The sequence below is a fragment of the Paroedura picta genome, chromosome 7 (assembly GCF_049243985.1).
Source record: "Paroedura picta isolate Pp20150507F chromosome 7, Ppicta_v3.0, whole genome shotgun sequence".
Lineage (NCBI taxonomy): Eukaryota > Metazoa > Chordata > Lepidosauria > Squamata > Gekkonidae > Paroedura > Paroedura picta.
The window spans coordinates 112,035,336-112,051,159 of record NC_135375.1 but is presented as its reverse complement, the minus strand read 5'-3'; the positions used below and the strand labels follow the sequence as shown (position 1 = coordinate 112,051,159).

Below are 15,824 nucleotides of genomic sequence, written 5' to 3'. Positions count from 1 at the left end.
TGGCAAAAGACTACCCCCCCCCCCGTGCCTCAGTAAAATTGTCAAGTGTTGACCGGTCCCCAGTGATAAAAAGGTTGAAGACTACTGCCTTAAAAGTCATCTTTCTCTCCAGTAGGAGGAGGAGGGAGTAAAAGGATGGTTAGGGCTGATCCTGTGTTGAGCAGGGGGTTGGACTAGATGGCCTGTATGGCCCCTTCCAACTCTATGATTCTATGATTCTATGATTCTAAGAAGGCTATGATATCTCTGGGAAGCATCTCAAACCCAGAGCCCTCGTGGGGTTGCAAAAGTCTTATGTGGTTCTTTCAATGTCAGCTATGGTAATTTTCATTCATAAACCAGCATCGATAGTAGGCTACATGCTCTGTGGAAGAGTGCCCCTATTGAATCTGTACCATTTTCTCCTGCCTGTTGCCCGAGATCAGGGACAGTCAAACGGTGGCTCTCCAGATGTCCCCCTGCCAGCATATGGGGATTGTAGTCCATGGATATCCGGAGAGCCACAGTTTGGCTGCCCCTGCCCTAGAGGGAGCAGTTCTTTGCTGTGTTTGCAGGATTCCGTCAGAGCTCCTCACTGCCAAGATAATATTTGAGGCATCTGGAGAGTAATGGTTAAGAGTAGGGTTGTGCACTGCAGTTGCCGGAGCTGCCGTTCCAGCCCGAAGCAGCCAGCGCCGCAGTGCGGGGGGGAGGGGCATCTGGTGTGATAAAATGGGCTCAAAATTTTAGAGAGAATATCTATATAGATCATTGGGAGACATTGTGGGTTAATTAGCTGAAATTTAATGAAAAATGTAAAAAAAGAAGGGTATAAAATGCATCTTAGCTAGTATATTGCTCCTTGAGACATAATGAGGGCCATTCCGCACAAGGAGCAATGTTGCCAATTGTTCACAGAATGCAGAAACGCTATATTAAATAGTGGAATTTCGTCATTCCGCATACCTTTTTACCGCTACATTGAGAACGCACATGTCTTTCGCTGGTTTGTTGCAGCTTGTATGCAGAAGTGTAGCGGTTTTTTCAGGGGGAATCCACTTTTCCCCATTCCCTGAAAAGCGCTACAATGAAGCGCTTTTTGCGGGAATGTTGCAGATTGTGTGCAACGTCATGCGGAACCTTGAATTTGTAGCGTTTACCAAAGGTAAGACTTCTGCTATATTTAAGTCATGCAGAATGGACCTGAAATTTACTAGGGGTTATAATGGGAAATTGAATGCAACATTGACAATAAGATTTGTATTAAAACCAAAATATATGTTATTTAACGCAGTACCAAATAATATTAAAAGATATGGTGAGCTTGTTAAGAATACGGTAACGGTTGCCAGGGTCTTATATACATCAAGAGGGAAGAAAGAAACTTTTCCAGATCTCACGGATTGGTCAAATAAAGTGATGGAACATGTGACAGTGGCAAAGCTGACATACCTGATACACAATAGATCAATATCAGACTTTAGAAGAAAATGAGTCCAATCTTATCAATCCATCAAAATGAGACAGACAGAGACAACTGACTTACAGGACATCTACGGAAAGTGCCATATGTAGTATTGTGAGGATGTAACAGTCTCTGTGGTATTAACGATGATGCAAAACTATATATTTTACTTGGAGGCATCTTAAAGTATTTCAACATTTTTTCTATTTTTTCCAACTTAAATAACTATAATATTTATAGATTCACGTGGGTAGCCGTGTTGGTCTGAAGCAGCACAACAAAACAAAATGTTCCATGTAAAATTTCATAATGTTCCAGGTAAACCGCCCAGAGCTGTAAAGAATAGGCAGTATAAAAATCCAAATGAATGAATGAATGAATGAATGAATGAATGAATGAATGAATGAATGAATGAAATCAGAGTCCAGTGGCACCTTTAAGACCAACAAAGATTTATTAGAAGCACTCAAAAGCTCATGCCTTGAATAAATCTTGGTTGGTCTTAAAAAAGAAGGACTTTTGCTGTGCTCCCCTTGCCACGAGTCCACCTTCCAGAGTGGCCACTTCCTCCTCCGTTGCCCGGATCGCAGGAGATGGCCAGCCACTCACTGGAAGCTGGCAGCCCTAAATGTGGGGCAGGGATAATTGTGGGCCTACAGTTCCCCTCCCCCCAAGCCCGGGATATGTGTTTCCTTCTCGCTCTGATGAAAGGAACGTGCGCGTCTGAGCTTTAATTCTGACTGTTCTTCAAAATGGTGTCATTACCGTCAAGCTTCCACCCTGGTGACAGGGTAGCTTTTAAAGCCTGCTAGAGATTGCCTTTTGATAGTCCATCATCCTCTCTGCTCCACAACATCTGCACTGCCAAGATGAAGGGAGGAAGATTTCTTTCATATGATACAGATGGCGGTTCGTTTTCAGTCGTTCCCAGCCCCCCCCCCCACACACACACACACGTCCTGCCACCACCTTTCCTATGCTGGGGCTCCTTGCTCTGTTTCTTCAGGGAACGAATCCCAGAAACACTAAAACCAGGGGTAGTCAAACTGCGGCCCTCCAGATGTCCATGGACTACAATTCCCAGGAGCCCCTGCCAGCGAATGCTGGCAGGGGCTCCTGGGAATTGTAGTCCATGGACATCTGGAGGGCCGCAGTTTGACTACCCCTGCACTAAACAGAAGACACGATTCCCGCTGAAAGGATTCCATTCCAAGTTTAGCTTTTCCCAGACCGGCTTAGACAGGCCTGACATTGAGGGGGCTCCGGTTCAAAGCTGGCGAGGAGATGTCAACGCAGCCCTGAATCTGTTGTCGTTTTGGTGGCTGCCTGTGTCTTTCACTCCATCATTAAACATTTGCTGATTTTCTAACTGTGATGTTTTCGGCACCTGAATATTAATCTTTTCTCACCCCGCACGGAGCTGGGTGTCTTTGTGCCCCTCCGAGCTTCACTCTTGACATATTGTTTCCTTCTGTTCATATCTGTGTTTAAAAGAGCCCCTTGTCCTCGGAACTTTTCTGCCAGTAATATAAGATGGAAGTATATCCTTCCACTGAAAGATAAGGGCCATCAAAGCCCCACAGAGAGTCCAAAGGGCGGCCAGGGAAGCGGGAGATGTGTCTGAGAATATTTCAGCCTCTCCAGGCATCTAGCTAAGCTGAGCAAATTACCCATCGTGGGACATGTTATATTTTGCATGACTCTTGGGGTTTTATGTTGCTTTATTGGTGCCTTGGTGGAGTTGTTGCATGCAGTCTGTTCATGGATTTTAATGTATGTCAAGGCACATACACTCTCTTTCAGAATTTACCTGGCCTGTCCACCTCTGCAGAAGCACGGAGGCTCGCAGGCTGTTGATTTTTTTTTTAACCCAGATATCAAAAGAGTAAATAATTAATACAATTTCAACTTCTGTTGCTCTTGTGACAAATCAGAAGGCACGCAATGAGCCAGCATGGTGTAATGATGAAGCGTGGCAGATTCTAGAGAACTAGGTTTGATTCTCCCCTCCTCCTCCACCTGAAGCCTGCTGGGTGACTTTGGGCCAGTCACAGTTCTCCCTGAGCTCTCTCAGCCCCACCTACCACACAAGGTGCCTTCCAGGGGAGAGGAAGGGAAGGCGATTGTAAACTTATCCGAAGCCAATTCTGCACTGGTGGAAAAGGCCAGGAGGGCTTCCCCCCCTCCCAACACTTCTGGCCACATTCGTGAAGGGTTCCATATTTTTAAACTACTATTACTGTGACTATTGCGTTATTTGAAGATTTTGTACTGTACTTATTCCCACGTTCTATGTAAACTGCCCTGAGCCACAAGGGTGGGTGGTATTTAAATATAATAAATAAACAAATAAACCAACATGTGGTGGCCTCTTCTAGATATCCCATTTGTAGAAAATATTATCCATCACCTTTCTGTTTCCTGTCATGAAGGGATCTGGCTCGATGTCTTTCTGCCGTCTCCGCGGAGTCTGCTTCATATCTGGGTGTCTGGCTGTAAACAGCAAATACTAGAGATGAGCTGATGTTATCACCTCCCAGGGCTGTCCTTTAACACACTGATGCATGCCACACTGTGCCATGTGTCGCCAGCTTTGTGTTTTGTTTTTTTAATCAATCAATCAATACGTGGGGGTGTTTGGCTGGCCAGATTCTACCTTCCTTGCCCAAACATTAGAAGAAGTTGAGCAAGGACCCAGAAAGCAGTTGAGGATCTTGAACAGCATCAAGGACATGATGCTTAATTCAGGTGTTGCTGTATGTTATCGTTTGCACATTAGCTGAAGGAGTATGAGCTGGCAAAGACAAAAGGCATTGTATAAATACAACGGAATTGTTCCTTGTGAGAAAGAAGCTAAGAGGGCATCAATAATTTCTGGAAAAGGTCACATGAAGCCGCCTTGTATTGAGTTAGATGGCTAGTCTGTCAAATGTCAGTCTTCTTCAGGGCACCTGGTCCGACTCTGAAATGTGTCCCCCTGGGAGACACAGCCATGGCGGACAGGTTCTGCCTTGCAGGGGGGCCTGAAGAGGTTTGTTATTTTACGGGAAGGTGGGATTGCATGGGAACGCGATCCCACCTTCCTGCAAATAAAATTAAGTTCCAGTCCACCCTGTGATGCCAGGAAGTGGTACGAAGCTGACTGGGGCATTTTTGGCTTCTCCTGGCCTCCGTTGGGCTTGTCGCAGGCCAGGCCCTGTTGGCCCCCGCAGTGTGAAATGGGAACTTGGAAGACTCTTAGTGTGAGGCCTTGAGGGCCCAATCCACACCAGACCCGGGAGAGTGCAGCAACATCACATGGATGTGGGGATTAGCCCCATGTACATATGAGATCCCTCCTGGCCTTTTCCATCCATGCAGAATTGGCCTAGGAGGGGCAAATGTCCTTGTAAGCCACTTTATGTCCCAGTTGGGAAGAAAAGCAGGCTATAAATCAGGGGTAGTCAATCTGCGGCCCTCCAGATGTCCATGGACTACAATTCCCAGAAGCCCCTGCCAGCATTCGCTGGCAGGGGCTTCTGGGAATTGTAGTCCATGGACATCTGGAGGGCCACAGTTTGACTACCCCTGCTATAAATGAACGAAAATGAACCATGGTACGCTTGGCTGTGAATTGAAGCCTGAACTGGGGAGGAAGCTGAACATCCAAGTGCAAATACAGTTCACAGAAAGAATAAATAGAAAATGAGTTTGGGTTGATGAAATACAAAGTCTTTCTTCTGCTATGCTTATTTTGAATCCTTTAAATTGAGGTTCTTCCTTTGTTTGCTATCTATATCAGGTATTTTGTTCTGCACAAATTAACCAACTTGAAGTTTCTGGACTCTCGGAAAGTGAGCCCAAAGGAACGTGAAGAAGCCGCCTTGAGGGGAGCCTTTATGAAAGTGGTGAAGCCCCCCGATTCAAAGGTCAGGCATTATAACGGGGACAGGGGCAGGGACTGGGGAGGGGAGGGGCTATTTACGGGTCTCTAAAATTGCATTTCTGATGTCTTGTTTTCTATTGAAATCTTGCTGTCAAGGGCCTTTAGAATAGTAGTCTGTTGTTAAGATTTTCTAGAACATTCTTTGTGCGGAGTAACACAAACGACGTGGCAGACTCAAGAACCGATAACTGTGCGGAAAATCAGAATTAGAATTTTTTAACCTTAATGCTGCACTTTTCGTTTGTCCCTGGAAGTAAAACACTTGGGATCGAATGCTCATTGGAGGGGAGTCGTGTTGCTTTATAGAAAAAGGCAATTGTTGCAAATTTTTATTTCATTCATTTATTAGATTTGTTTCCACCCCTCCCCAGAATGGGGCTCAACAGACGTAATGTCATTCTTGGACATAATTATTTAAAGTTGATCTCACTTCAGACGGATATGTTTAAAGTCACCGGCCTTTTGTTGACTAATACTAGTTTTACAGAATGCTCACAATCCATTGTAAATTTCTTCTTAATGGGGCTTTCACAAGACGGTGGATTTTAATAGTGCTTGCACAGACGGTGATATTTTTTGGAGAAGATCTGCCTCACTTGATCGTATGACATGGCTGATGCTGAAGGGAGAAGCTCTCAAATTTATGATTTATAGCAGGGGTGGCCAAACTGTGGCTCTCCAAATCTCCATGGACTGCCATTATCATGAGCCCTTGCTGGCATGGGTTGGCAGGGGCTCATGGTAATTGTAGTCCCTGGACATCTGGAGAGTCACAGCTCATCCACCCCTGATTCCGAAGCAGCCTTCTGACATCAGCTGCCCTGACACGGCGAACTGCATGTTCCTTACTCAGAACATTTGGTTTTTCAGCTTCTCCAGACACTCCGCTGATCTGAGACGCACAACACAATTCTGCACATAGCTGTGCTTTTAGTACCAGTCCGGAGGCATCTCGGAATTCTTAGCTATCTTAATCTCTGTGTGTGTTTTCACCTAGCAGCTTTCTCATATGCTTTTTTATTTGATAATATGCACAATTAATAATTTATTGCAGATTTCCAGTCCCCTTAAAGAGTGCCATGAGAGGTATGGAATATGCTAGGGGGAAGGGGGGCACAGAATTGTAGATAGATACCTTTGTTATCAGCTGCATGTTTGCCACAGAAAGCAAATTAATTCAGAGTGATTCATTTTATAACTATTAAAGTTTTAACAGTTCTTATTCAGGGGATTGGTTTGACACATTGTTTACCAGCCGCCTTTAGCGCTTTTCCATTTGCACAATGCCGTCTGCAAATAAATGAAATCATTTCCTTTGAAGCGCTTATGAAAGGCTTCCTCCGTTTGCTAAACCCTGTAAAATGCAACAGTTGAATGTGTAAAGGATGTTATGTTTATTATTTCTCCGTTTTGTAATCATTCTCATGCTATCTACTCACCATTTAGAAATATCTCGGCATTGCTGAATTCTCCTCTTATATGGCTGACAGGTTTGTTCCCCCCCCCCACCCCGCAAAATGAGACTAGAGTTATGCATGTATCATGGCCCAATCAAGGGATGAGCCGGGGGGGGAGGGGGATCGTTCAAATTCTTTTCTAGTTTATTCGATGGCAATTTTCTTCTTCTTTCCCCCGTGTTTAACCATTGTCTTAAGCCAGGAGTTCTGATTCACAAAGACAGTGGTAACCCGTGCTGTTTTGTTCCAGTAGCTTCATTCTCTATAATTTTTGAATTAGCCATCCTTTAAATCTTAAGCTAAGGCGTATACTTATTTTCCCAATCCGTTTAGTGCAAGGTACAAATTTAAAATGACGACAGCTCTTTCCCAAATTGCTGCTTGAAGAATTGTTAGGCCTTTTACTAGACATAATGTATTCTCTTTCCGGATGTTGTGAGCAAATACCTCTAGGCATGCAACAGGATTATTGTCATTATACTTTATTATACGTTTCCCATATATTGGCTTATCGTAAGGAACTGTGGAGTGAGCTGGAATTCTTAAAAAATGAATTTGGTGCACAGAATCCATACGTGTAAATCTTTATCCTTACGGTATCGGTGGCCGGTGGGTAGGATCTTCCTTCTGTGGCCATTCATTGCTGAAATGGCCCTTGGGCAGGGTGGTCAACACACTTCTGCTGAACCCGCCAATGCTGGACTTTAACACTGGGGCATTTTAAGACTGTATGGCTTGAGCTGCCCTACTGGTAGCCAACCAAAGGATCACAACTAAAGTTATAGATGGGACCTTCCAAGTATTTTGATTGCTACAGTTTGATTGCTACAGCCATATCCTCATTTGCTGCAAGCTCTGTAGTTTCCTTCCCTGGCGTAAGGCAGGGGTGGCAAATTGTGTCTCTCCAGATATCCACTGACTACAATTCCCATGAGTCCCTCTGGGCTCACTTATGGTAACTGTCAATCTAAGTTTCCTTTGGAAACTGCAAAATATGCCAGGTCCTGACCATGCCTAGCTGCTTGCTTCTCTTCAACAGCTGACACTCTTCAACAGCTGACGCCCCACAATAGCCAAGGAGTTGTAGTGGTCAGAGATTCCAAATTAGTATTTGGGAGGCCCGGGGTCAAATCCCCACTCTGCCATGAAGATCATTGGGTGACTTTGGACCAGTCCCACACGTTCAGCCTAACATACCTGGCAGCACAGTTGTAAGAATAAGAGAGCAGAATGAAGCCAACTGTTTGGGTTTCCTATTGGGGAGAAAGGAAGAGTCTACATGTAGTAGACTGAAAATGTAGCTTACGATAAGGGGCAGATACAAGGTTGGTGGGTGGGAGGGAAGGAGACAAGGAGGCAGGGAAAGCTGAGGATAAGTGAGCTGCCAGAAGGAGGGAAAGGGGAAACCCAATTTTTGTGGGTTCCGTTCTGCACAACTGGGCCCAACTGCCACCACAGAACTTGGCTACACTTTTTCCAGAGAGGCTGCCAGAGGTAGGGAAGGATGGAGAACTGAAGAGGTGGGTGCTGGTGGTGGAAGTAAGACCTTACTTCCTTACTTAATCAGGTTGGCTGATAGGTGGGAAGGAAGCAGAAAAAGGGGAGAAGCTATGGAAGTTTTCAGGGAGCAGAAAGAGGATTTAGTTGGGGATGGTTATGACTAAGAACGGGCAGGAACTGGAATATCCTGGTCCAGTTTGCGGTGTTCCTAAACTGAACTCCTGAACCTATATGACTCAACCCCCCCCCCCAAAAAAAAACAACAACCAAAAACTAACCAGTCCAATTCCAGCCACTCCGTTTCACTTTTGCCTACTTAGAAACAGAGGGTAGCTTGCAGCCATTTTGGGGAAGCGATCTGGCATGCTGAAAAGACTTGCAACCCTTTTGACATGACAGTAGGATCTACAGGCCTCTCAGCTGTCAGGCTGAAAGGGCTGGAAGCCATTTAAGTGTGCCAGATCAGCCTCCTACCTCCAAAAGGGAGGGAAGCGATCTGGTGCTCTGAAATCACTTGCAGCCATTCGAGGCTGGCAGAAGGCCATGCACACCTGTCTGTTAGCCTAAAATGGCTGCCAGCTAAACCCCATATTTCGGAGAGGAAGCTCTTCTGCATCTCACTTCATGAGGCACAAACAAGGGCCTTTTGTGGGAAAATATGGGTCATGATCTGGTGTGTGCCCATCCCTTTGTTGTTGTTGGTTGCAAAGTCATTTCCAACCCATCGCGACCCCATGAACAATGATCCTCCAGGCCATCCTGTCCTCTACCATTCTCTGGAGTCCATTTAAGTTTGCACCAAATGCTTCAGTGGCTCCATCCAGCCACCTCATTCTCTGTCGTCCCCTTCTTCTTTTGCCCTCCATCGCTCCCAGCATTAGGCTCTTCTCCAGGGAGTCCTTCCTTCTCATGAGGTGGCCAAAGTATTTGAGTTTCACCTTCAGGTTCTGGCCTTCTAAAGAGCAGTCAGGGCTGATCTCCTCTAGGACTGACCGGTTTGTTCGCCTTGCACTCCAAGGGGCTCACGAGAGTCTTCTCCATCCCTACGAATGACTTTTGGAAGCGTACCGCCGCCATCAAACCTGCCCTTCAAAGTGAGCTCTAAATCTGAGGTTAACTTTCTTCCACGAGAAGAACCGGGAAGTAAATCCCTTATTCAGCAGAACGAAACCGTGGATGGTGGGAGGGGGGAGGGGGGAGGGAGCATTGCCCTGGGAATTGCTTTCATCTCCCGGCTGACATAAAAATCTTTCCAGAGGTAGATGCCCCTCCGCAAACGACACTCCTCGAGGCAGGCTATTTCCCTCTGACTCGCTTCTGTTTACTCGGATGCAAAGAAGAAGCTGGCAATCGCTAGTCTTTCTGAGATCATAAATATTTAATTGTGTCTAACTCCCGGCCTTCCTGCGTTGATGTTTTTTTTTTTTTTAAACCCTCCCTCCTCTCCCAACAGAATGCTGTTTTCTTTGGCTTTGCTTCATTTCATCTTTTGTTGCTTCGAGTCTGTTTGTGATAGGCCTGTCGCAGTGAGGAAGACACAGTCGTTCATTAGAAAACAGCTTAACGTGGCCCGCACTCTTCTTTTCCCGTGCTGCGTCAAGCGAGCTGAACGTCATTACCCGGTGATGTTTATATTTAGAGTTGTCAAAATATTGAATTTCGCCTCCTGCATGATTCCTTTTTCTTTCCGGGGGTGGGGGGGGGTGGGGGGAAATAAAATTAAGTAAAACAAAAATCTCGGGAGCCGGGCTGGGCAAGGGGGCACCACGCCGGGCCAGGAAGCCTCCTGCCACGACCAAACCATGACCTCAATTCGCCAGCGCAAGTACGGATCAAAGAGCAAGATGGCTGTCCGGTGCGAGGCATGTAGCGGCGCCTGACAGCCCTTCACATCAGAATGACAGCTTGAGGAGACGACAGCCAAAATTGCTTAATTATGGCCCAGCCTTGTAATTATTCATCCCTGGTCCTCCAAAGAGCGGGATTGTCATTCTTTGACATAATTATTTAAAGCTGTGGCCTTATTCTCTTCAAAGCGTGTACAGTAGCACCGGAAGGACTCAGATGGGGAGTGGGGAGGGAGGGAAGGAGCCCCGACAATCACTTTTGGCGGATCTTTTCTGTTTACAGTGGAGGACATCGACCAACTGCTCAGGCCTTTTCCGAATAATAAATACTTGTCTTGATTCCATGACGGTTTCGACTGATCAAGGGATTAATAGATATTATCAACTTTGGACAAACTTCTCATACCTTTTAAATGAGTAATTGTAGTCTACGACGATGATCCAGGGAAGGTTGCACACGCATGCACCCTCCTGAGATAAAATGGAGGGTGAGCATGCTTAATGTTGTGTTGTTCTGCGGGGGTAGTCAACCTGTGGTCCTCCAGATGTTCATGGACTGCAATTCCCATGAGCCCCTGCCAGCAGTCGCTGGCAGGGGCTCATGGGAATTGCAGTCCATGAACATCTGGAGGACCACAGGTTGACTACCCCTGTTGTTATGCATCAAATCTATGTATTTTGTTGTTAGTCGTTTTGTACAATTTACCAAATGAGTTTGAGGATAAGAAAGTGAAATGATACAGATTGAAAAGATATGGAAATTAGGGGGGGGGGAAATTTCCATATTAAGATTGCCATCCGCTGGCAAATCACAAGAGCACTCAAGACCCGGGACTAGAAAGTCAGCATCGTGTGAACCATGACATCACTTCCAATCATGTCCCTGGAAGGGACATCATGGCACCAGTGAATATCTAGGAATTTCTCCGGTCTTTATGGTTTTTATGATAGAGTGTTGCATGATGCTGTGAGATCACTTTCGGGTATGGAAGTGGAAGTGACATCATGGCATCGTGTAATGCCACCACCACCATTTTTTCTCCCACTGGTCCATCAAGTGGTGGCAGCACATGGCGAGTAACCTGACAGCCCTGACACATATTCACTAGTCTGTACTGGTGTGGCATGATATGTGAACTTCATTGAGCAGCTGCTGGGATATTGTATATGTCTCGGGACTGATATTTTCCATGTTCCCTTAGCTGCTCTGGGGGCCAATGGAGCTTAGCCCTGCACAGGCCCACATGGACATGGAAATGCCAAGCCTTCCACACCTATGGCATGCCGGCAGGGACAAAAATGCCCTGCGGCATTTTGTTGGACCGGGTTCCAATACAATGCCACCTTCCTGCAAATAATCCGCACCCGCCCTCTCCCTCTGTCCATCCCAGCACAGCTTGATTCTTAACCTTGGTTCTTGGTTCTTAACTGTAGCTCTCTAGATGTCCCTATGGACTACAATTACTCACTGGCAGGGCTCATAGCAGTGGTAGTCCATGGACAACTGGAGAGCTAGTTTGGCCACCCCTGCTCTAGAAGATAAAGTTCTTAGAAGCTACTCTGTGAGACTGGCAACCTTCAGAAAAAATAGCCACTGACGCTGTAATGCTAATCTCTTCTAAGCCCATTAAGTTCAGTGCACTTAGGTGGGTGTAACTCTGTTTAGGGCTGTACTGTTAGCCTAGAAATTAAATGCTATACTCCCACAAGAAGACAGGCCGCAAAAAGGTGAGTTTATGGATGTCATGCTTGACTTGGAATTCTGAGCATTTTATGACTTTTAAATCTGGCATCTGGAATCCTGCCATTAAAAAAAAAAAAACCAACAATGTGTTAAGACAGAAGGGCCTTCCTCGAGAGCGCCAGACCAGTCTGTTGGCTTTGCGAACATTAGAAGAAAATTTAATATACAGATCTGAATCCTAAGATAAATATATACATTTCTCCAGCTCTTTATGTCCTTTGTTGCTGATATACATCTTGAAAGTTTGACTTCGGAGTAGGGGCCTTCTGGCTTTTATCTCTGCCACTTAACTGAGCTATCAGAAACACTTAAAACAACACTGCGATACCAGAAGACCAGGGAGCAGCTGGCATGCCTCCCAGGCTTTCCTTGCTTTCCTGCCCTTGGCAGATCTGAGAACAGGCACATGAACTTGGATTGCCAGCTTCCATGTGAAACCTGGACTCATCATCTCTAGGCAACACAGATCAGTTCCCTTGGAGAAAATGGCTGCCCTGGAATACGGTCTCTGTGGCATCACATCCCTACTGAGCTTCCCCCCCTCCCCAAATTCCACCTTTACCAGGTCCCACCCCCAAGCCCCCAGGAACAGTCCAAGCAGTAAATGGCAGCCCTAACAAGGATGCCTTATTGATCTTTCCGCCATGTTGGGAATGTTTTATGTCTTCTAATGGGGTTTTAAGACATTGTGACCCACCATTAGCTGCAAGGGAGTGGCGGGAAATAATTTGAAATAACAACAACAACAACAACAACAACAACAACAACAATAATAAAAATAATAATAATAATAATAATAATAATGTCGGATAGAGGTGCTATGAACCAAACGGCTCGATCACAGTGCCAGTCCTTGGACCCCCCGACCTCACAACTGAGCAAATATTTTGCATTGACAGAGGAAGCAAAGCAGGGGAAGCCTTTTAGCTCTTTGCTTACAATTTTGCTTATATAATATATTTCTGGTAAGGGCTTGGAGGAGGAGCTGGTCTCATGGCTTGTGCCACTGAGTGCTTAACATCCATTCAGGGTGGCTGTCCCGCCCCTGGGTGCCTCCTCCTCCTCCAACTGGCTTGCCTGTCTGTCCAGTGGCCAGCCTCCTATCCTCCACCCCTGACCACCCCTCCTCCTTCCACTTCCCTCTGAGGCTCGGTGGCTGCAGATCCCTGCTGCGTGAGAGCTGCCCCTGCCGGTGAATTCTCTAACAGCTGCCCGATGCCTTTCCAGGTCCTGGAGGGCAGGGGAGGCCATCCGCAGAGTTCTTCCGCCCCCTGCCCAATCTAGCACCTGTTGTATTCCTGAATGCAATGGGCTTGGTCCCTAGTACTTTTATAAGTTGCTGTTTGTGTTTTATGGGTTTTGATTGTGTTCTGCCTTGAAGGGCATCCTGCAAGTTAACTAGAAGACCAGTAGTAAAAACTAGAAGTGTTCCTAGTGGCTGAGGTAAACGAGGAAGGCATGACATGGAGGTGTTTGTAGATGCCAGGAAATGTCACCTGACTTTGTCTGGCCAATGAGATGCCAAGGATTCTTTGGCAGTCCCCTCCTTTGACTTGGGCTGGGTCGGTGAGCAGAGAGGGTGGATCTCCAAGCAGGACATCTCTTGGGTCACCAGTTCAAAGATTTTTCTGGTCTGTTCTTCCCTGTTGCCACTTATGTGGGCAAGAGATGTTACAGCTGAAATCGTTTCCACCAAAAGAACTTAGGGCACTTCTGCACATTGAAAAAAATAGTGTTATGCCAGCACAATGGCGTAACGCTTAAATATAATGCGCTTCAGGCCATTCCTTACCTCCTGACTCTCTCACTTTCCTTTGCCACCTTCTTGTGCTTCTTGGCACCGCACAAGCCTGCTTGAAATGGTGCTAGAGAGCAATGCGTTTTACCCACAACTCTCCTCTGCCTATTAATCAAGCCAGGCAGCCAATCACCTCTCTCCATGTTTTAAAGGGTCCACGATGGTAGCTAATTTTTAAAAGTAAAACTTCGTTGAGACGCCTATGCACCTAATCATAGATGCATAGTTTTTTTTTTTAATGCCACCCCTTTTGGAATCATGAGCCTAGAAGCATTAAAAAAGTAATCTCGTTCCTAATATTTTTTGGGGGGGAGGGGGAACTTTGGAGAGGCATGCTTTCTGTTTTAACTGTTTGTTTGTTTGTTTGTTTGTTTTTGCTTTGCCTCCATGATTGAATGCCTATTTGTTGCTCCAGGCAGTTTGCTTACAAAGCAAAGCAAAACCTGTCCCCGGGAGAAGGGAGAGGGAGGTGGGTGCGAGGGCGGGCCCTGGAGGCAAAGATAGCGTTACTTCGGCTCCACACATTTCTTTAGCCAGTTTGGTGTAGTGGTTAGGAGTGCAGACTTCTAATCTGGCATGCCGGGTTCGATTCTGCACTCCCCCACATGCAACCAGCTGGGTGACCTTGGGCTCGCCACGGCACTGATAAAACTGTTCTGACCGAGCAGTGATATCAGCGCTCTCTCAGCCTCACCTACCCCACAGGGTGTCTGTTGTGGGGAGAGGAATGGGAAGGCGACTGTAAGCCGCTTTGAGCCTCCTTTGGGTAGGGAAAAGCGGCATATAAGAACCAACTCTTCTTCTTCTTCTTAGTGTGCGGCTTGCTGGTTGCTCTCCTCCAGCTGGCGCTTTTTAGTTGGGGAATCCACTTCATGCGATTCCCCAGCTAACGCTTTAAAATGGAGGATGTAGCTACCAGTTTGCTGCTGGGACGCTGGATGTTAACGACATTGTGAGGAACGCCAAAAATGTGGCGTCTGCAAAAGGTAATCATTTCACTCTGTTTTTCTGGTGCGGAATGGCCCTTATAATTTACATAAAAACTTTAATGTTTGTAATTTTTTGTTTTTAAAACACTTTAATAACTTAAAATAACTTAGGAAGTAAATAAAGTGAATTTATTCCCTTGAAAGACTTATTTTTTTACTTTTAAAGCTGATTTCTCATTTGGTAAATGTGGTGAGGGTGCTCACTCTGCCGTGGATGGGCTGTTCCCAGCTCTTCTCTTTCGGGAGGGCAAACTGGTAAAACATTTCCCATAATCATTCCTTCGTAAGTCTACCAGTTATGACTTGAAGGTGGTCTGCTCCCTTATTTAAGAGTATTTTAAGTCCCAGTGAGGGGTTCTGATACATGTCCCCTCATTAGGAGGATCGTGGGGGAACAGCTAATGGCTGTTTGTCTCAAGAGGTGCCACCGGTGTGCCAGGTTGAAAGAATAGCTGGAAATAAAACTGTTCGTAGTGATGGCAGCTGATTCAGAATATGAAACTACCGATCCTTCTGTCGGGAACCCGCTTGCTAACTGAAAAAACAGGGTGCCCCTTTGAAGAAAACGTCACGCCAGGCCTGGTGAACGATACAACAGGAACAAGCTTTATTTCAGCAACGTGGAGTCCGCTGGTATGGAGTAAGAGCTTCCACCGAACTCCAGGTGGAAGCTCCCTTTTATACAAAACCCACCTCCTTAGGCTGTATTGCCCCACCCAGTACTTGCGGAGGGAACATGCTGATACAATCATGACTCATGCACATATGCGAGGTTTTCCGGGGTTCCTGATGGCCCATTTTCCTGGAACAAAGGGCCATCTCCGGGCCCTTGTCAAAAGGTGGAGGGGGACATTGAGGTTCTTTAGCGGCCATTGCCACCTCAACGATCGGGTGGGGCGCCCAGCTGCCGGCTTGCCTATGATCACCATGCCCTACCTCCGTGATCGCGGGCGCCTCTGATGGCGGGGTTCGGTCCCGTTCCCAAGCCACCAAGGACCGAACCACGACATTCTGCCCCCCCAAAGGTCCATTCTCCAACCCCCCGGGACGGCCAGGATACCGCTTGTGGAAACGTTCAGTGAGTCGGGGCGCAAGGACGTCCGCTGCCCAGACCCATTCC

The 15,824-nt window shown here is 46.4% G+C and overlaps 1 protein-coding gene across 3 annotated transcripts in view; it reads left to right on the top strand.

Moving 5' to 3' along the window:
• The window catches only part of LRMDA (leucine rich melanocyte differentiation associated), a 941,975-nt gene that overhangs the window by 548,528 nt on the left and 377,623 nt on the right, over positions 1–15,824 (top strand). For all 3 annotated transcript variants that reach the window (XM_077345966.1, XM_077345968.1, XM_077345967.1), the window contains one exon: positions 5,226–5,352. In XM_077345966.1, coding sequence (XP_077202081.1) covers positions 5,226–5,352 — 127 coding nt within the window. The remainder of the gene's footprint in view (positions 1–5,225; positions 5,353–15,824) is intronic.